Below are 23,386 nucleotides of genomic sequence, written 5' to 3'. Positions count from 1 at the left end.
TATATGTTTTATTGGGTCCACACTGACCAAAAATAAACAAAAATAACAAATCAGACATAATTAAAATATTTACAAGTGATCATAACATCATTAGGGAAAAAAACATATATAATAATAAAAAGAATAAATAAGAAAAAATAAATAATAAAGAAAAAAAGAGCGTCCCCTTTTTCTGACTCAATGGTCTTTCTTCTTTCATTCTCACTTACTATTTCCAGAAAACATGAATCGTATGAAATGCAATAAATAACTTCAATCATGACAAATTTTACATGAATGTGTTGGCAGCTCATTTTCTCATCAACCATAATGGAGTCTGAAATAAAATTATTGGTTCCAGTAATTTGAACTCACATTCAGTTTGATCAGTAAATTATGTCTGAGCAAGTCCTCCTATCACATATTTGTATTCCTCTGTTGTCTCACTTTTCTGACCTTGATATTGTACATTAGGCTGTAACAAGTTCTTTTGTGCTTATTTTCTGGTGTATGGCTAAAGAAGAGTTTGATGAATATTCTCTATTGTTGCAACTTGCAAATTTCATTCAAAGTTTTAGTATTGTACTCTAGAGTGTAGGCTATGTGTAATATTTCAAGTTTATGCATGTTCCTATTGTGCAAACAATCCTGTCCCATAAAGTTTTGCAATAATAACAAATGCACAATTTCTATAACAAATTTACTATCATCCAATAAGATTGAAGGATTTCAGTAGCTTTTAACTATTGTTGCAAATTTGTCATTATAACAAGTTACGGTATATGAACCAGACCCCTGTAAGGGTGTGTTTATGCTTCCATTGCGAGGACAGAATCAGCGATTTCAAACGTCGATTCCAAACGCCGATCGTAAACGTGGTTCTGAGAGTGCTGTTTATGCTTAACTTTTCAGAGCAAATCATGATCTCCAGCTGGCTTCGCATTGTAAAGCGAGGTCAAATTGGGCGCGCCTTTTTTCAAAAGTTTTTTTCTGATTGTTGTTATTACGTGGAGATAGGCAAGGAGCAATACGACTGTTTTGCCCGCGGATTTTCATCTCACCGGAAGCATGTACCAAATGACGTCATTTAAACACGTTTATAAATGTTCGCGGTTGTGTTTATGCTTCCCCAGAAAGCCTGATTCTGGTCAAACGACGTTTACAAACGCACCTTTTTGTGAGTTTACGATCGGCGTTTTGAAACAGCGTTTAAATGAAAGTAAGCATGGACGCAACCGTGTTTTGGACTAACCACGTTTGGAAACGCTGATTCTGGCCTGAAAAGTGGAAGCATAAACACGGCCTAAATTACATGTACATTTGCATGTGTCAGGGTGGTTTTTCTTTTCCAAAATCAGAAGCTTCCAGAACATTGTCAGGCTTTATTTCTCTTTATTAATAATTGATGCAAATGTTATTGTTTGACCTTTCGTAATGAAATACAAAGTTGAAATGCATGATTTTGAATGCTTTGGTCTGACAACCTGTGGCGTGCTTGATGCCTTTCCACAATAGATCAAATTGTTTTTCGTAGTTCTCTAAAATTCAGTGCAAATTTTGCAGTTTGTTTGTTTGATTCTACTCCATTTAAATTCAGTTTCAAGCGGAATCCAACCTAAATAAACACTTGTTTTTAGAGGAAAAAGAAAAATCAAACAAGTTGATGATAGGCGAAAGTTTGAACAATAGCGGACAAACGAAAAGAGAGTTATAAAATTTTACAAGGTGTAAAATTGGGTAAATACTATACCCATGGAGATTTCAAATTGGCCGCATACATGTATGTGATGTTATACATGTATATGCTTTTCACACTGCATTTCCTTAACCCCATACTATCTTTTTTTCGATTCACACTCGTTCTTAACCCCATACTATCTTTTTTTCGATTCACACTGTCTTTCTTAACCCCATACTATCTGATCAACCGTGGTTAATGCCTTAACCCCAGACTATCCCTCAGCTCGTGAATACTGATGACTTTACCATACAGAGTGTGATTAACGGGCAATTTGACTTCTCTGATTGGTTAATGCTTAGCCCCACTTTCCTTAGCCCTGTTTCGTTTTCACACTGCATCTCTTAGCACCACAATGTGGTGCTAGCACCACAATAAGCTGGCTAACCCTGCTTTTTTGCAAGGCCAGATAGTACCGTACTATTTACCGTGCTAGCCCACTTTGCTAAAACGCAGTGTGAAAACGAAGTGGGCTAAGCTTAACCCCTGGAAATTGATGGGGCTAAGACCCCCCCCTTAGCCCCACCAATTTAGGACAAAAAGTGCAGTGTGAAAAGCATATAAGTGATGTAAGGCAGGGGCTACTATTTCATGCATTCTGATACATAAAATGGCTAAAATGTCACTTTTTCCCCCCAAAGTTATACTTCAAATTGTGTTTTTTTTCTTTCATGAGGACATAAAACAAAATACTACCTGTGTTACATTTACATGTAGATTACTGCCCCAGGGGAATAAAAGAGAAAAACCACAAATCCCTATAATAAAGTACAGGCCTATGAGAAAGTTGTCCCTTGTCATAATTTACTTACCCAGTTGCCAATTTGAAATCTATATTGTCTTAGGGATCTCAATTTTAAAGCAGCCATAACTTTCTTATTGCTTGTCCGATTTCTTTCAAATTTTTACCATTCTGTTTTCTCTATTCTCCTTTCCAACACAACATTTATGACCAAGGCGGGGTTCCCCTCTAAGCCTATTTGTGTGAACTTGGCCTGCAAACAGCATACCATATTACCCATGGTGTTTACTCTCTACTGTATATCAGTAGTGTATTACATATAGCATGTATACATTTGTTTGTACTGTATTATTGATTTACATTGATTGATCATTGGTTTGTGGGTCATAATCAGGATTATTTTGTTTACTGGCTGCATGCATGTGTGTAATTCTGATTTGTGTACATAGACACTGTAGTCGTAAATGGCATATATGCAGTAAATACATGTACATGTAGTTTTATTACATCCGGGGGGGGGGGGGGGGGGCACTTCCATTGACAGTGGATACCATGCGCGACCAAGGGGTCTCGAAAAGCACCCTAAACACATATTTTCCATTTTTTGAAAATGCACCCCTTAACAAGTATTGGCATGTGAAACCCTCCCCTTAACAAGTATTTGAAACAAAATGATGCTATTGTCAAGTATTCCCTGATTTGCACCCCTAAACAAGTACAGCGATATTTTAATTGTTATGTCACAAACGTCGGTCGTCAGTTTTACCTTTACCTACATTGTTGGGTTTGGTACAGCTCCACCTCCCACAAATTGTACTCTAAACACTATAACCCTTTGGCAAAAAGTACATCCTTTATAAAACATTTCAGTCAAATTTTTTATACCCTCACAAATTCGACGCTAAACACGTAGCTTTCCCTGCGAAAATAGGTACCCTTTTTCATTATTTTAGTGTTTTTGACACCCTTATTATGCTACGTACGTAACGTGCCCTATATTGAAAAAGACATCCTTTTTCCATGTTTTTGGGTCGTGCATGGTATCTACTCATCAATGTAAGCGTCCCCCCCGATTACATCTCATGTACATACATGTTTACATGAATCAAACAATTGCTTGGTTTTAATACTGGCTGCAAAGTTTCCGGTAAAGTTTACCCATACATTGTAGATAAAGTCTTTTGTGCATTTTTGTGGCAAATAGTCTGTTTACCCACAAAATATGCACACAAAATGTGCACAGACTAATAATATACAGTGTTTGTATAATTTATGAAGCAGCAGATCCATTTCTCTATAGTCATACTTCAAGGCAGTAAATGTTTTGTCATAGAAATTATTTTATTTTTGTAGTAAATATTCTGTTTACCTACAAAAATATGTGTAAAGGGTAGATATACATGAAGGTCTATTGTGTGACTATAAAGCTGCAGGCTCATAGTTAATTTGTAAGGGTAAATTGCCAATTCGTCTACTGCCAACTCATCCACTAACCATATGATCTACTTTCATTTGCCATTCTGTCCATCAACGTTTCGCTTAACAACCATTTGGTCCAATCATCACTTGGTCGAATCACCATTTCATCTACGACCATTTCGTCTCATAAACCAGTCAGTCTAATATCCATTTCATTTTCATTCATTTTGCACAATGAACACTTAGTAAATTAGACCAAATGGTATATGGAAAATGGCTATTGGACCAACTGGTCATTAGATGAAATGGTGAGTGGACGAATTGGCAATTAGATCGTGTGGATAGTGGACGAACTGGTAGTAGACCAAATGATAGTTGGCAGTAGGACGAATTGGCATTAGACGAATTAGAAATAAACCCATTTAAGTATACAACTGCACGTACATGTACATGGCATTTATTCTGGGGTCTGATCAGCCCTGTATTCAGGGTTCTCAAGGGGGTTCAATTCCTTCATTTCCTTGGCTGAAAAATTTGACAAGCAAAAAAAAAACAGATTCTCCTGAGAAACTGTTTTTGTTCCCTATTCTTTTTGATTTTGAAAATTTAGGGGGATCGATCGTTTGGGTTTAATCAGGGTGCCGGTTCGTATGCTCTTTAATCTAATCCTGCATGTTATTTCAATCAGTGTGAATATCTCCATTTCATTTTCATATTCCATTTCAGACGTGAACCACTATACTGGGAATATCTCCAGGAGAAGAACAGTGCGAGGAGATCGAGAGGTTGCCAAAGATGTTGCCAAGGAAACAGCGCTCGAAGCATTCAGGGAGGAGCATGAGATCGCGGAGAGGAATCGGAAATTGTAAGAGTCCGGGAATCGTGAAAAAATTAGCAAAAGTGTTATTGTTATGGAGAAAATGTAATGGAGAGTCAGGAAATTTATTTATTTTTCTGAAAAGTCATTAATGAAAAATATATTGTGGTTTTGCAAATTTCTCTCTTACAGATACATGTAGGTCTTTACATGACAAAGTGACCAAACTCACCAAAGTAACCCTGTATAAAAACCAATGTATTATATTTGAGTTATTGCCTTCACACGTTGGAACAAAACGTTTCCCATTATTTTGGGTTTTCTGAATGCATTGGGGATTTATTGTGAAGAAAATGAACAACTTCAATCAGAATTTGTCATCCATGAACGGAATTTGCATTGGCCTGACTGTTTTCAGGTCAGAGAGAATGATATTGGGTGTGTATGTTATTTCACAACAGATGTGGTTTTTACTTTACTATTCTCTCTCTCTCTCTCTCTGATTTTACTCTTATAATATGAGTATATGGCATGTTTATGTATAGATAACAGCTGATATCGGGTGTGTGATGTTTGTTGAAAGTGGTATTCAATTATTGATGTTTATTACATGTTCATGTTTCTAGTGTACATGTACATGTACGTGTACATTTACGATGACTATTGACTATTTTGGATACCTGGGATAAACAACTTAGACTTTTTAATTTTTTATTCACTGGGTATAAATGTCACAATTGGAAGAATTCATACATATACTGTATATTACATATTTCTAAACATTATTTTAATGCCTATACCTGATTCTGTTACAAGTTACAACACGTGAGAAATATTAATGGGATGTATGTACATATATGATTATACATGACTACGTGTACCTATAAAACACACTTTGAGAGGGTGTTGCTGTTAAAATTCATGTCTGTGCTCTATGTGTAATTGGGTGATTTGTCAATTAGATTTTTTTCTCACGCATGCTGTCATTGAATTCTTTTTATCAAGAAAATGTACATGCTGTAGCTTTACACAATTGCTGCTTATGAGGCTATTTTCTGGTTGCCAATGGCAGCCTTAATACATGACTTATACCCCTTAACAAGAATTTGCAATGCAGGATGAGAAACGTTTCAAATCTGAAGCTGTATGAGATTTTAAAAAAGAGAGAGTTTTCTGCTTTGCTTTACAGTTCATGATTTCTTTGATTGAACTTCATGTGTAGCAGTAGTAGGGTGTGTTGTAAAAATAATTTTATGATTTTACATACTAAACATGAAAACTTAAATTTCAAATTATTCTAAGAACTTTACTAGATTTTATTTGTTACATCATGAAGATACAAGTAGACCCAGTCCCAGCATTAAGTAAGATGTTTTACAATATTATTTTTTATTAATGTTTGTTTGGTGAAAGTGAAGTGGTTTTGAAAACTACTTTTGGGTGATCAAAAGGGATGCTAGCAAAGCGATCTTTCAAAATGGTTTCCTGAACCGGTTTACAGTAAACTAGTTTTTAGGATCGTAATGAGAACGGTGTCTTGAGTTCTTAACCTGTATTTGACTCTACTCTGCGCATAGAAGCCCATTTATTTTTTTCATATCATATTTCACCTTCCTGTTTTGAGAGTAGTTTACTTTCACTAATGAAATTGTATGTTTTATCATTTTTTTTATAATAATAATAATTATTGTTATTATTGTTTGTATTGTTATTATTATTATTATTGTAATTATTATTATAATTATTATTATTGTTGTCATTATTAACAGGGAGGAGGAGGATAGAGAGAGGGCCAGACTACTCCAGATACAGATGATAAAAGAAGAGCAAGAAAAAGCTTTGCAAGCACAAGAATCAGATGAGGTTGGTTTCCCATTATATTCAACTTTTGTTTCCTTTGGATAGAGGTACTGTAGTGGTTCAAAGCACTTGATAAGTATATTTTACTCCTATGGTTTTATAATACTTCAACATAATACTAGTATTTGGTTCCGTTTGCTAAATGTTTATGTTGGATTGTTCTTAAATTATCTTTTTATGTTGATTGGATGTAAATACCCACATGGTGTATTAAAGTGGTCACTTTAATATCAAAGTTTCAAGGTATCCTTCAGCTAACAATTTTGCATTACTATCAAATTTGATTAGCATTTTTCGTCACAAGAGAAGAGTAATCAACTAAACTAAATCTGCTGGTGCTACACAAAAGACTGTTTGTGAAGCAGACTTTGAAAAATGTGGAGCAAATTGTGATGTGCAATGCGCATCTTATTGATAGATAGGCAGTAGTGCGTGTCCTCATGACACGATCTGACCAATGTGGTCATGCCTTTAAAATCGCATGCAACTAGACATTTACAAGCGACTCGTAAGTCATACTTGATCTTTGTGAAACACCCCCTAGGAAAATTATTCCCTGCAGGTACTTGCTTGATTTAAAGAGAAATGCCAGTAATTGCAGTAAACACTGATTTCATGAGAAAGTCTGTAAACCCAGGCTTAATTGTCAGAATATAATCGAGGATCTAGATCTGGTACACTTACATAAGCTGAACTTTGTGAAATCTTGAAATCTACGCTGAAAAATCTTCACAATGAAGATCACCAACACAGATAGGCACACGTGGGACAGTGTATTAATATTGCTGGAATAAAGACCCGACGGAAGTGACCGAATCCGCTCTTATTTTGCTTATTTCTCAGCAATTACACAATTTCTTCCAGAATCCTTTGGCACATATTTTTTATTCATACAAACAGACACTTGGGTGGTCATTATATCAGATTCTGTCAAAAGTAATTTTGAGGTCGTTACCAAAACTGGAATTTATCTTTAATAGTGGTATGATAGTACAGTTTAGCTTCAGTTTTGCTTGTAGATTACCGGGTAAAGGCTTGGTCCCACTGTACTTACGGATGCAGAGAGGATGTAAAACGGAAAAAATTTTGCCATCCATTGGAAAATGTCATGTATCCGTTGTGTACTCTTTGCTTACGTGTTTCATACACTCTACATGTATGTCCATCGAGCATCCGTCCACTGTGATTTCATTGTTCGCCCATTTTACCCATTGTCTGGAGCGGACGGAGCCACCCTGTAATTTTGCTGGTGCGCTGTATCTGTTAAGAATATGTTTTGTGTCATCAGCCAGTGAGACCAGGCCTTAAGATGTAGTATCAATGATAAAGACATAAAGAATATGGAGCTTTTGGCAAGTAATATGTCATCCAAATCATCAAGTCAACACAAATAAGCTTTTCACACTGCACTTTTTTGCTTAACCCTGGGAAATTGGTGGGTTTAAGGGGGGGGGTCTTAGCCCCACCAATTTCCCGGGGTTAAGCTTAGCCCACTTCGTTTTCACACTACGTTTTAGCAAAGTGGGCAAGAACGGTAAATAGTACGGTACTATCTGGCCCTGCAAAAAAGCAGGGTTAGCCTGCTTATTGTGGTGCTAGCCCCACAATTGCGGTGCTAAGAGTTATGGAGTGTGAAAACGAAACAGGGCTAATGAAAGTGGGGCTAAGCATGAGCCAATCACAGAAGTCGGATTGCACGTTAATCACGCTCTGTTTGGTAAAATCATCAATATTCATGAGCTGAGGGATAGTCCGGGGTTCAGGCATTCACCCCAGCTGAGCAGATAGTATGGGGTTTAGAAAGACAGTGTGAATCAAAAAAAAGATAGTATGGGGTTAAGGATAGTATGGGGTTAAGAAAATACAGTGTGAAAAGCATAAAAGATTACCAGGGACTCATTTCATAAAGACTAGTTATAATAACAAATACACAATAACTATATACGAGTTCACTATCAGCCAATCTAACTGAATTATTTCTTTAGATTTTAACTGTTATTGGAAATTTGTTATTGTAACAAGTTTTTATGAAATGAGTCCCTGATAATTCTAATGAATTTGTGGAACAGTTCTCTTGATACATTCAATACAAGTTTTTTCATACATTTTATGAATGAATATACATTGTTTCAAACAATTTGATCAATAATCGTATAAGGGAAATCATTAAAGAGTTTGTGAATATTCATGAGATGAAACACCCAATACCCTCATTTGCATAGATGCTTGCCAAGAGAATGCAGATGGAAGAGAAGAGGAGAATTGAAGCTGCCAGGAAGAAGAGGATGGAGGCGGACCAAATGGCGAGAGACGCTCAGCTTGCTCGACGGTTATCGCAACAGGAAAATGGGCTTCATCGACCGCCCCATTCTGGAAAGCACAGAACAAAAACAGGTAAATTTGAAATATTTTACTTATTCTTGCATGTCACAACTGGTATTTTATCCTTCATAAATTAAATCCTGTATACTGATTGGTTTAAATAGCATCATGTGACCAAACATATTCTAACTACTTTTCGATGATGTTGAAAATGAAACGTCCACTGAAGAAAATTTACTATTCTGTGACGTAATGATGGAATAGTGCACTATTCTGTTATTGACGTCACAAATCATGCAATCTCTTTGACGCACCTGTCTGTGTGGTGTTTCTACCTGGAAAGTCCCGTGAAGGCACTAATCTGGGATCTGCTGCGCGCGTGGCTATAGGAATAGTAGGTCAGTCAGCGTGTTAATCTATATTTTGATTCAGATTAAAAAAGGATGAACTACATGGACTATATTATAAAGATCTATTCTTCAGTTTCATTAAATGTAGGAAATAAAATAGATATACCAGGCCTTTATTTCGAAAGTATGGAGGGAATTACTCATCCTCAGTTGTATTGGCAAAATTACTATTTTTCCCTCGAGGCTTGTTCCCTCAGGGAAAAATAATCATGCCAGTCTAACCTTAGACAAATGATTCCCGCTATAAGTACTTAAAGCCTGGTATGTTTGTCTACTATGACATGCCTGGTCCTGTGAGATGTACCTGTAATCCATGTGCATTTGGAAGTTACACACCGATTCAGAAGTGGCATCAAACGCCTTCATCTTTCCAAGGTTCAAATCCTAAGATGGTTGGTCTCCAGGTGAAAATAATGTGTGAAAACAAAAAGTTTCTATAATTTTAAGATGGAATAGCCAAATATGGATCAGCAGTTGTTATATAACTCAAACAAAGATTCTTGCCATCTGATTGGTTGAAAGGTGTTCAATATTTGGTCCATTCTTTACTGCGTGCATTTTTTGTAATTTTCCATTGCACGGTACGCACGCTCAGTATAATCATGTGTATGTCTACTTACCTTTTTGTGTATGTGTGTGTGTTTGCGCGCATGAAGTTAGCGCAGATAAAGCTGACTGTGCGCACTCGACTCAGATCCATGAAGCAATGTGCGTCCCAAACAATTAAAGCAAAGGGCTGATGAGCTGTGATACATGGGAATCCACCGTAGACTGACTAGCAATTATCAGAGAAAAGGAGTTGCTGGAAATAGGCAAACCTAAGCTTTATCTTTTTATTCTTTTTTTAAACTTTTAAAAACTTTGTAACTTGTATCAGTTATATAAAACAAATAATGAATGCAAATATTTGTGCAATGGAAAGAATATTTACATTCGATGATAGATTAAAAGTTCCATTCAATGAGGCGTTAGCCTCGTTGAATGGAACTTTACATCTCTCATCTCATGAAAATATTCTTCCCATTGCATGCATACACATTGTTTTTTTGTATATTAATATTCTCTTCTCAAGTACTGTATACTTTTTTTCCCACCATGTGAATGGAACTATTTGCATTGTTGTACAAAGTCAGAATAGATATTTCCTGAAATCAGATTACATTTTGCCATATCATTGTTTGGTCTTTCATGACCTTCCACACAACTTTATGAACAGCTAGTATAGAATGGCCCCTTGTTGTCATTATCGTTTTAACACTTTTTTTCTATATCTGACTTGTTGACTTACTGTAGATTACGCGGAGGTGGAAGATTCGATGGGAGCGATGAAACTAGACGACTCGCATCACACGAACCATGCCCATACCCACCCTCATTCCCGCTCACAATCCCGGTCACATTCCCATGCCCATTCCCGATCATCGTCCTCCGCATCGGCGGGGGGAGACCAACCTCTTGTCGTTGCCATGGATACCAGAGATGCTGACAGCGATGAGGAGTCAGATGCCCTTGCAAAGATCACGCATGATGAGGTATGTATCAAAATGTAGGAATTTATTTACAGCATCCATTAGAAGTGAGTACAGGGCCCCGTCTTACAAAGAGTTGCGATTGATCCGATCAATCGCAACCATGGAAAGCCAGCAAAGTCAATATATAAAATACATGTTTGTTCCAAAAAAATTCTACATATGAATGTTTATCCATAAATTCATTGATTTCTTGACAATTTGGTGTGTTCTCCTTTGTTTACAAAGGACATTTTGCAAATTTCCTGTAGAAAACATTATGACACTGACGGATTTCCATAGAGTTACGATTGATTGGATTGATCGTAATTCTTTGTAACACAGGCCCCTGATCTCACTGAAATCAACTTTTCACTGTACCTCTTTGCCAAAAGATTATTTTAGCACAAATAATAATGAATAAAGAAGACATAACAAGGCCACAGATCCGCGATTTTCTAAAAGGAAGTGCATTTTGTCCCAAAAACTGACAAACAAAAAAAAGGTCATCAAATATTTGCTACACTCAACCCAGGTGAGGTACATGGGTACCTGGTAGGATTTATTCTCTGAAATGTTTGTGTACTGTGAAAGGCTACAAGGCTTAATCTGGGGCGATAATATCCAAGTCCTTTGGAAGCGCATAGAGACAGTTTTCCATACTAAATGCGATATTAACTACCGGTATACAAGACCTGTGTATTTTGATTGTTTTCCAGCAACTTGCAAGGCGGATTCAACGTGAGGAGACTCAGAAATCTAGGCCGAGGACGCTGTCCGAAGAACAACAGAAACAGTTACTGCATGATGAGGTGAGTGGGAACAGGGTAGAGTCTTAAAGAAAGTTTGCTATGAACCAATATATTATATACAGGGATGTGCCACTCAAATAAGTTGTTTTACACAAATATGAGTAGAAAACATTATGGTATGGATGGATTTCCATACAGTTGAGATTGATTAGATCAATCGTAACTCTTTGTAACGGAGGGCCCTGATTTCCTGTTTGTGCTTGTAAGAGACATGTACCATATGAAGAATATAAAGTATTCTATTGATATTCTAAATGAAATTCTAGAAGGGCGTACCAAACATGTATCAAGTGTCTATTTCCTTCAAAGGTGCAATTCAAGTTTTTATCATACTTTTTTACAAGCAAAGTTAATCAAACAACTAAGCATACTTTGTTTTTCATAGAGTGGTGGTATGTAAAATGGAAATTGATAGTTTTAATGCAATAATTCCTTCTTTTTACAAAATATCGTAATCATAGAAAATAATATATTTTGTGTTCCTAGAATATTATTTTCCATGGAAATAAATCACTATTTCTTATATTTCTGGAGCCCCATGATAAATTGTTATTCATGATTCTGTTAATGAAATATTGTCATTTAAAAAAATAATCTATTACGAAATTTTTTTAAATTTCATTATTTTCTTGTACCAGTTAATATGATTCAAAATTTTGTATTTGGATTTATATTTGAAACAACTTCAACTCTCTTCATAAGAAAATGATTTATTTCCTGCTTACATAGAAATCTTCTTTATTCATTAAAGCATACTAAGTATATCTTTGTATATATTTGCTTAATGATTCAGCAATGTTCACATTCTTAAGGAACAGTCATAAGCTTGTGTTATTAGTGTGTTTCCATTCCATTCAAATTTTCCATATATTTTATCAAAAATATTTCATTTCAAAATCATACTGAATTAAAGGCTCTAGATAATCTAAAGCCCCCCCCCCAAAAAAAAAAAAATGATAAAAATAGCATGTTTATAATTGTTTTAAAGCAAAACTAGTCTAAGTATTTTGTGAGGGCTTGATTTATAAAATTGCAGTTTTCAAGAAAATTGTTTGAAAACATTGAAAATCAAAATGATGTATACTGGCATTTGATTTCATCTGTGATTATTCCTCTGCTTTTTGTCCACTAGAAAATCGCCAGGAAAATGCAGCACGAAGAAGTGATGTTGGCCAAAAAGAAAACATACAACAAATACAAGCAGAGAGTCAGCGATGAGATTGCAGATCCAGCTGTGAGTAGTAATTATGATGATTTGTATACATGTATATTACCTACATGTCCGTCCACTGTATGCACATTTTCCACTCTTATTGGAGCATTTCAGCATGTAACGTAATACATATAAGGTAAGGAGAGAGAGAGAGTGTAATAGTGATGAGATAGCTGATCTAGCCTCTATTAACCATTTTGATATTGATAATCAGTTTTGTACTTATACGCACCCAATGTTTGCTCATTCCCCACTCCCTTTGGAGCATTCAGCATGTATCAGAAACATATATTATAAGCAGAAAGTTAGCTATGATATTGCAGGTCCACCTGTAAGTAATAAATATGATCTGCTTTGTATTCATCCACATCCATTTTATGCACATTCGCCTCTCCCTTTGAAATATTTCAGCACATAAAAAATATATTTAAAACAAACATAAGCAGAGAGTGAGCAATGAGATTGTAGATCCAGCTGTAATGATTATGAGACTCTCCTTTGATTTATCGACACCCAATGTATGCACATTTACCACTTTCTATGGAGCATTTCAGTATATAAAGATATAAAAAATACAAGCAAAGAATCAGCAATGAGATTTCAGTTCCAGCTTTATAATGATTTCCCAATGTGTGCTCATTCACCACTCCCTTTGGAGCATTACAGCATTGAACATTCAAGTGGTACTTTTAATGCAATGGGTACCCATTTAACACCTGGGTGGAGAGAGGCAAATTATGAACTCTACACCTACACTCTATATCTACACCTCCATACTGAAATACGGATTATCAGCATACATAATCCATATGCATGAACTGGAACATCCAAGTGCATATCCTTAAAAACCTAGACTGTTTATTTTAAACCACCTATTATTTTACAATATATTGATTTAATTTAAGTGACTGTTTTCAAGCTTAAAATACAAATATCTTGCCTATTAACTTCTGCAATAAGGAGAAGTACAGAACTTACTTAAAACTGTTCTACAGTATTAAACAGTAAAAAAAAAACAGACACGGTGTGAACATTGTTTTCATGGACTTGTATGCATGCAGCATTTCACATTTTTAATCTTTTACAAAATTTCTTATTTTTTCATGAATCATACAACCTTATATTGATTGTCCCTTTATAGGAGCCTATGTATTATAATTTCTAATCAAACATGCAAGGTCTGTACTCTGTCCTTCTGTTCATTTAATGTTCATTATATAAAATGTTAATTCCTTCATTTTTTGGGGTGCATTTATAATGCTTGCAAAGGATTATCGTCAAACGAAACATGCCTCCAGAAAAGTGAGCAGGCTTGGTTTTGCCATAAATTTTCAGCTTAGATGGAAGCTACATGTATTTTGCATGTCTATGCCTGATATAGCGTCAGATCGTTAGAGCTTAATGAATTTCAATAGCGATTGATTTTTCATGTGTTGAGTGAAACAAATTTGCATTTGTTGAACTGTTTGTGCAATAATGTAGCTTATGGTGGGCATTGTATTTTGGTTTTATTATTGCATGATAAAAGATTCATAGAATAGCACTTTTTTATTCAAATCTATTGCTACTATATCCTCATGTTGTTATGAATAGTTTTTTATGGATTTATTTATGTAGATGTAGATGTACATGTATGGACCTTATGATGAGTTGCTATTGGTTTAAACTGATTGTATGATTGTAACTGTTTTAATACCTCAGTCACATTTGCTTTACGGCAGCGATATGGCGAGTCGAAAACAGCTGTTTTATTCATACCACCTATATGTAACTCTGATTCCAAAAATGTTAAAATGGCTGTTTTCGAGTCGCCATATGGCGGCCATAGGGGAAATGTGACTATGGTATTAATGTAATATATTGTATTGAATGTATGGATTGAATTATAAATATCATGGTTATTTTGTTTGTCTCGAGCATAAAGATTCCAAATGTTTCTTCATTGCATGATTCTCTATCATTTTGTACCAGTCATATAGGATTGATATACGACTTACTATTGTTTTACCAATCGCTTTGTATTGCTATATTCCATCATAATGCATGCTTACCATTTTCAGCTTCCGGTTATTCAGGGTTACCACAGTCATGGAAAATCCTGGAAAAATTTGTGGTCTCGGAAAGTCAGGGATTTTGGACAATTTCTGAAAACTTGTGGAAAAAGTCATGGGCCCATATTCCGAAGTCAGGTTTAACTTAGACCATGGTCTAACTCTGTGCTAAAATTATGGAGTGCCAAAAATGTCAAAAATTTTATGAAGTTGTATGTTTACTGTGCTCTTTCCTGATTCATCGATGGTGAAGACCATTATCTATTTATACATCCTAAACAATTATAAATGATTTTTAGAGCCAAATGAGGTGAATATTATATCTCTACTGTGATAGTGATTTATGCAACGATTGGCTATCCATACTTAAACCACAACTTTAAACCTGAGTTTAAGTTAAACCCAACTTCAGAATACGGACCATGGAATTTATTTACCTCTTAGCTATGGCAGCTTTCCAGTATGTCATGTCTCGCAACTCTCATACTTGGATATCATTATGGGTGTTCATGATTTCCATTTTTCCCGGTGTTGTGACATCCCAAATTCTACATAACTCCCGGGACGTCATGGGAAGTCATGGAAAGCAGCAATTTAGTCATGGATGGAAAAGTCATGGAATTCTGTCGTCAAATTTCTGTGGGAACTCTGTTATTATTGTATTACATGATGCATTACATGTATTTACTATGGTTTTACCATTCACTCTCCATTGCTATATTGCATGATGATGCACGATTTACCATCTATTTACATACAGCCAATGGTGCATGTGAACAAGGAAAGTAAAGTTCCTGTATTAGCGGATGCAAAAGAAGGACAAGGAGTTACACTGACTGAGGTTAATTCAAGAGTAAGACATGGGCTTGATTTTTGTTTTGATTAAATATATTCATTTTTATTTCCTATTTTGTTTTGTTTGCATCTCTGCATGCAGGGTGTCTTGCTTGTTTTGCATGACAAAACACAAAGAAGAACTAAAATGTATTTCTCAAATTTTGGTACATCTTAGGGCAATTATAAAAAAATCTTATTTGAAAAATTGTTCTTCCAGAGAAAGGGAATTTTGCAAGGCTTTTCTCCTCTTTCTTTATGGGTCTTAATTATATTACTTGATTGTAAGATTACAGGTCCATTTTCATAAAACTTTGTATGATAATAAATTTACAGTAACACATTAAAAGCTACCAAAATCCTTTAATCTGATCGGCTGATAATAAATTTGTTTCAAAATTGTGCATTTGTTGTTTAAACAAGTCTTTTTGAAACAGAAACATGATGAATATCTTTAGAATGAATCCCTGCTTTATAAAACTACAAAGTTTTGAAACTACATCAAGCAATTTTTTTTCAATCAAATGATTTATTTTTCAAAATAACAACAAGAAAATTATTCACCTCTGAAATTGGATTTCTTTCATTATCTGTTAAACCATTAAATTCTGTTTCCTTGTTCATCAAATCAATTTGACGGAATTGCCCAATTAATGATATACTCTGGTACTGTTTACAATAGAAAATAGAATGCCCATAGACTTATAAAAACTATAAATAATATCTGCCAAACAATTTTTTCAGGAATATACATAATTCAGAGTAATTAGCTAGTTAAAGAAGATTAAGAAAAAAACAGTCTGTTTATAGCATGGTCCCACATGTTGTTTCTTGTGTTACCTACATCAGGAAAAGAACATAGTAATACAATGAATATGATTTTAAAGCAAGCCTTCATTTTTTAAATTAAATTTTGTTTTCTAAATAAGAATACTAGAATATGATAAAGACTTAGGATTGCTTCCAACCATTTTTTTAATCAAATTTAGATTTTTATTTCAGAAATTGAACTTAACTTTTATTACTTCTGATTTTTCTGTTGTCTACCAAGCACTTTTTTTTCTCTATTTTTTTCAGTCGAGTGGGAAGGATGCACAACCAACCAACAGGCCACATAACGGAAACATCCTGGCATCGATAGACCCAACATACAACCCTGGGGCACACACCAATGTAGTACTTACAAAGAAAACACCTATCAATACCACACATTCACCAGGTAAATAATATCATAGTTTATTAGAGATTGAACATATATATCTCTCTTGCCCCCCCCCTCCCAATGGAACATCCTGGCATCGATAGACCCAACATACAACCCTGGGGGACACACCAATGTAGTACTTAGAAAGAAAACACCTATCAGTACCAAACACTCACCAGGTAAATAATATCATAGTTTATTAGAGATTGAACATATATATCTCTCTTGCCCCCCCCCCCCCTCCCAATGGAACATCCTGGCATCGATAGACCCAACATACAACCCTGGAGGACACACCAATGTAGTACTTGGAAGAAAACACCTATCAGTACCAAACACTCACCAGGTAAATAATATCATAGTTTATTAGAGATTGAACATATATATCTCTCTTGGCCCCCCCCCCCTCCCTCCCAATGGAACATCCTGGCATCGATAGACCCAACATACAACCCTGGGGGACACACCAATGTAGTACTTACAAAGAAAACATCAATACTACACACTCACCAGGTAAATAATATCAAAGTTTATTAGAGAGTAGACAAGTATATATCTCTCTTGGCCCCCCTCCTCCCAATAGAACATCCTGGCATCGATAGACCCATCATACAACCCTGGGGGACACACCAATGTAGTACTTACAAAGAAAACACCTATCAATACCACACACTCACCAGGTAAATAATATCAAAGTTTATAGGAGATTGAACATATATATATCTCTCCTGCTCCCCCCTCACAATGGAAACATCCTGGCATCGATAGACCTAATATACAACCCTGAGGCACACACCAATGTAGTACTTACAAAGAAAACATCAATACCTCACATTCACCAGGTAAATAATATTTATATAATATTGACTGGCCTTGAGGGGAACATCAAATATATTGCCAGCAAAAGAATCATATTGGCCCGAGTCTTTAGACGAGGGCAATATGGGTCTTTTAAGGGCAATATATTTGATGTTCCCCGAAAGAAGAGCCAGTCAATATTTTTATTATCATCCAAATCAGATATCTAGAGCAAAAATCATGATAATGGGGATATTTCTTTTAAAAATAGAGTTCTATTGTGTCATGTTAATATCAGTCTAGGCTCTGCACTTTACCATTATGACGTACTTGCAAGCTCTCGGATCCAGCGTTTCTTTATTATGACGTATTGTTGGTGCGCGGATCCTTATGAAGCGTATCTCTTTATACGCATCCACAAATGCCCGGATGTGAGACCAGGGAAAATACAAAGGTATATTTTGCGACGTCTCTGCATGCAAAGTAAATGCGCACATTGAGACCGAGGAAAATACAAACAATATACCTACCCTTCCCGATATTCAGAAAATGTAGGGCAATACGGTTTTGTAAATGACCAGCTCAGATGTCTGATACGGGTGATAATATAGTTTATAATAGATTGGAGATATGTATCTCTCCTGCTCCCCCTTCACAATGGAATTCAAGAATATAATTACATTCCTGGTTAATTTATTTCAGAAACAACAATACAAATGTGGTAGCCAAAGGCTGAAAAAATGTGTGTACAAAAGGTTCATATGTAAAAAAAAAAAAAATACAGATTCACAATAATACATGGAAAAGAGCTGGTAAGAGTTCAGAAAAATCATTTATATGAGTAATAATGTGAAACTGAATAATGGAGGGTAATTACAAAAATTCAGTAATGTAGGTCACGTTTCAAGGTCAGTTTGAAAAATTATGTAATGGCCAAATTGTAAGTTACACCAGTAGTGAGTTAAGTTTATTGCAAGCGCCTTGAGCACCCCTAATAGGGTGGATATGTTTTGCGCATTATGAATGTCTTATTATTTTTATATTGTATAGTAATGTATTCTTAATAGAACTTAATACAGGCCAGTTATTTTGATAACAATGTGGACTTGATATAGATAGATCAGACAGATAAAAAACAATTGATATTTAATAAATTGGAAATTTTTTTTCAATTCAATTCTTTATTTCATTTCCATTCAAAACATAATACAAAGTAATATAAAGCAATACAAATCAAGTACAATTTTATAGTAGGGCATTCTTATTTCATGAAACAGAAAAAAAACCAGTATAATATAGAGCATAAATGGAAATGAGGGGATCCACTAAAAAGCAAAGCTTGTAAAGTGTGGATCCCCCTTGGAAATGAAGAAATTATAGTTGACTTATTCTCCTTTTTTTAAAAGGAGGAAAACTAAAAATGGGAAACGACTGACCATGAACCAGCTTCATCTGGTGGAATAACAAAAGATGATCTAACTGGAAAATATCAGATAGCTGGGATAGCTTTAATAAAAATTGAATTTCTGGGATAGCTTTAATGAACATAGCACGGAGGACATATTCAATTAATTATACATTGTTTCAGTTGCAAATTGTGAAAGGATTAATTGGTATTTGCCACAAATCATTCAGTAAAAAATACTAATTAATTAATAGCCAGTGCAAGACTTACAAATTCAATAATCGATTAATACAAAGCTGAAATATATTATGAATTGTCGAGCTGGAATACAGAATATGCTAGAAATGAAAAACAAATCATGAAGATCGGTTTATATGGTATTCATCTTCCAATTGCTATATCTTATGTTTCATTTCATTTTTTTTATTTCCTTTTCCAACAATTACAATATGACGGTTTTGTTCATCTTGATGTGAGCAATGAAAAATGAAGCAAATTTCTACATTTACACTGTACAGTCAAGATTATCAAACAATAGAAATGGAGGAGGCTGCAATTTCTTTAAAAGAAGTTATTCATTTATTTAATCATGTATTATTTTGATCTGTGGTTTCTTAGAATGTGTACAAATTTATTGAGCCCCTTTCTTATTCTTGAAAAGAATAATTTCCCATTGTTTTATTATTTGTATTTTTTTGTAATTGTACTTTTGTTGTATTGATTATTTTTTGGGCAGTTTGCTCTTTAAACCATGCTATGCTATCTATTTTTTGTACCTTCCCCCTCGATACAGAGCCCATTCCAGAGCATATCAATGGCGCCCCACCCCCAGACTTTGAGGCTGTCCAAGGTACCAAGAGGTCGACCGGCAAGGAAAAGAAAAAAGGTTCCATTTTCTCAAGGAAGAGTAAAAAGAAATAAAAAAATCTGCCCTCACCAGTGCTGTCTGGGTTAGCTTTAGTGAATGTAGGGCCAAGGACAATTTCTGGAGCTCATGAAGACATTTGAAAGTCAGGACCCATCTGTGGTTTTTCTGATTGTTATGGTGATTATCTGACCAGACGTATGTTATGGTGGTTGTGAAGAGTAAATATAAAAAGGACTTATGTGTGGCATTCGCCACATGATGTGATTTCTTCTGATACATGCATCCTTTTTATTTCCCATTGCAACTAATTGTTCATTCCCACGTATTGTGAAAAATGTTGGGGCATCTTTTCAAGATTGAAATTACGAGCTGTTCAGCAGATATGGTATGCTGACATGTCAACAATAGTTGACTGAAGAACATTTTCAAATCACTCAAGAAAAGAGTTTGAAGTTTATCCACCAACAGTTTTGTAGATAATCTTGAAATTTCTTGCCGAATGGACATGTTGTGAAGAGGTCCAGGTGCATAGTCCCATGTGTTCAAAATTGTGAGATGTTTTAAGGCAGCCAGTTGCACAGTCCAACGCATTGTCATTAATGCTAGAGGCTTTATTCTAAAATCTCCTTGTACTTTGTCAAGACTATAAAAACCATATCTTTCCTTTTGACTATTGCATGTCATATGTATCATCTCATCTTTATTTGTATCTTTCATCTTTTGATCCTAGAAGTGACCAAGGACCGAAACCAAAAAGCTTGGTTTTGTCTTAGAATAATGTTATTCCAACTTGTGAGCGATCATTGTGTAAACTCTAAATAGCAGAATTCTTTGAAATATATGGATGTACATAGTATGATGTAAGAAGCATTATATCATCAATGATTTCCTGTGTTAAAACTATTTAAGTTGTTTAAGCTGGGCATTATATTCTGTAAGCGGATTCTTCAGTAGGACATGCATTGATAAATTCAGGGGAAAAAAGTTCAAGAGGAGTCTGAATAAGAAAGAGCCCTGAAAAGACTACATTCATTGCTATGTTAAAGCTTTATGTTGCATTTGAGACAATGTATTATGAAAAGTAGCCCCCAACAATATAAAACAAATAATGTATTGCCCTGGATATCTTGGAGTCACACTGGCGAAAACCAACTCCAGACAAGCCAATCTTTATGATAATATTAATCCGCTTTTATATAGCACTTGATGCATCGGAATGACATTTCTCAATGCTGTACAGATATAGTATATCCTGGTCATTGGATCCTGGCATGCCCGTGTACAATGTATGAACATTCTCCACTCCCTGGGGAGCATTCCCCCCAAAAAAAGAGTTCCAAGACTCAATTTGCTAGGCATACTACATAGGCTTTCACATCCTACCCATTTAACACCTGGATGGACAGTGGCAAAGTGTGGATTGATGCATTGCCAAAGGACGCTAGGCCATGGTGGGATTCAGAGACACGATCCTCTTCTTTATTTGTTTCCTATGTCATATATCAGACGGTTTGGAGTATGTTTCAATGTTGTGACTATAGCATTACAAAGGTATGAAAATTGTTAAAGTAGGCACATTCAGACCGCAAGGTTCTAGAACACCAATTATTCTCTGATTGGGACGGTATACATGTACCCAGATCTACCGCGATCAAGAAAAACCAGGTATTTTGCCAATGTGAAAGCAAAATAATCAGGATGTTCCCAAAAGAAATATACAGACTAAGTAGTAAGTACTTGCCCTAATTACAAAAGTTCTTGTTGCTACCCTCATAATATGCTGTAGCAGCTCCCACTGCATCATGGGCATTCTTCTTTAAGTTTTAGGCAGTGAGAACTGCATGGACATAGGGTTGGTGTAGTGGGGGACACTACTGACTGAAAGATGCATGTTATGACCATCTTATGTCAGAGGATGTCAAATACTCAACTTACTGGCATGCTGAAACATGAAAAAATGAATATTTAATCTATTTCCTTTTTAAACTGTACATAATAAAGTTGCCTGTCTATGCCAATTCCATGTCTTCCTTTTCTTCTGAAAGTATTTCATGAACTGTCTGTCCAAACAACTAGGAAACATATAAAACGACACAAATTTTCATTAATTTCCGAATCTTTATTAAAATGCTGAATTGTTTAAGATTGAAATATTTGAGTGATATCTCTTGGAAATAGGAAAAGCCAAATGTTACTAAAAACCTCACTGTTAATATGATTAATATTATAAATACCGTTTGGTTGTTATTATTACCTCTTTTTCTTCTTTTGATTAATTTGATAGTTTACATCATTATTTAATAATTATTATATAATCTTTATGTCCATGACAGATTAATAATAATATGTAATATAGGGTATTTATATTGCGCACATATCCACCTTGTTAGGTGCTCAAGGCGCTCCTATATTACCTGGCTAAGCTAGGCGTTCATAGCGAACACAGCTTTTCAAGGAATTACTTCCTACCGGTACCCATTTACCTCACCTGGGTTGAGTGCAGCACATTGTGGATCAGTTTTTTGCTGAACAAAATTACGCCATGGCTGGGATTCGAACCCACGACCCTCTGTTTTAAACTCCGAAGACTAATCCACTGGGCCACAAACCTCCATGTAGAATTGAATTTATTGAAACATCATTGGCATCTGTCAACATTTTGTTTAAGACAATTCTACAATCGATACAAAACATATAATTTGAGGATCATTTGAGAAAAAATAAACAGGTATAACAAAGTATATAAAAATATTGCTGTATGTGCTGTATATAAAATCTATAAATATAATTTACATTAAAAAGATTTGAATGTAAATGCATAGTACTTAAAATATACCAAATAATATTTTGAAGCATTTCTATAGATATTCCTTTCATGCTACCTTCATTCACAAAATATGTATCTCTGTTAATGTATTCTTTCTGATAAAGCTGAAAATTTGTTGCTACCTGTATTCACATTATCATTATTTTTACCATTCTTTTGAAAACAAAGAGGCTGTTTTGTGAAAATTTAAACTTGATACTTTTGGTTATAAACTTGTATCACCCCCTGGAAATCATTTTTAAAAAACTTATTATTGCAATGGGTTTTTGTTTGTTATGTGTACAACTCAAACTGTGAATGGGTATTCAATTGACATCATCTTTCTCTCAAATCCAAAATATTGGTATTCAACATTTCCATAACTGCTGTAATTCAAAGTGACCAACCGCCCCAAAACAACCAATAAGTCGTCAGGGAAGGTTCTCTGTAATAGTCAAAATAGTAAATTTGTCTTCAAAAAGCCATAATTTTAAAAGTAAAAATTAACTTATCTGAAGGAGTACTTCATCTTGTTTATGCTTTAAAAAATCCAAATTGTAAAGTTGATTAGAAGACAAGATACAAGAGTTTGTTTGACAC

At 35.1% G+C, this 23,386-nt stretch overlaps 1 protein-coding gene across 2 annotated transcripts in view; it reads left to right on the top strand.

Annotated features, from left to right (window-relative positions):
• Window positions 1-20,151, top strand: part of LOC121427726 (coiled-coil domain-containing protein 50-like) — a 35,232-nt gene extending 15,081 nt beyond the window's left edge. The window contains exons 3-11 of one of the 2 annotated variants that reach the window (XM_041624262.1): window positions 4,605-4,743; window positions 6,465-6,558; window positions 8,778-8,949; window positions 10,581-10,819; window positions 11,515-11,607; window positions 12,740-12,841; window positions 15,632-15,724; window positions 16,783-16,924; window positions 19,906-20,151. In XM_041624262.1, coding sequence (XP_041480196.1) covers window positions 4,605-4,743; window positions 6,465-6,558; window positions 8,778-8,949; window positions 10,581-10,819; window positions 11,515-11,607; window positions 12,740-12,841; window positions 15,632-15,724; window positions 16,783-16,924; window positions 19,906-20,033 — 1,202 coding nt within the window. In that variant the 3' untranslated portion in view covers window positions 20,034-20,151. The remainder of the gene's footprint in view (window positions 1-4,604; window positions 4,744-6,464; window positions 6,559-8,777; window positions 8,950-10,580; window positions 10,820-11,514; window positions 11,608-12,739; window positions 12,842-15,631; window positions 15,725-16,782; window positions 16,925-19,905) is intronic. The other variant, XM_041624263.1, reaches the window with a different exon arrangement.
• Window positions 20,152-23,386: the final 3,235 nt, after the last annotated feature.

This window comes from Lytechinus variegatus, chromosome 14 (assembly GCF_018143015.1).
Source record: "Lytechinus variegatus isolate NC3 chromosome 14, Lvar_3.0, whole genome shotgun sequence".
Lineage (NCBI taxonomy): Eukaryota > Metazoa > Echinodermata > Echinoidea > Temnopleuroida > Toxopneustidae > Lytechinus > Lytechinus variegatus.
The sequence above is the reverse complement of the archived record's forward strand: the minus strand, read 5'-3'. Positions and strand labels throughout refer to the sequence as shown.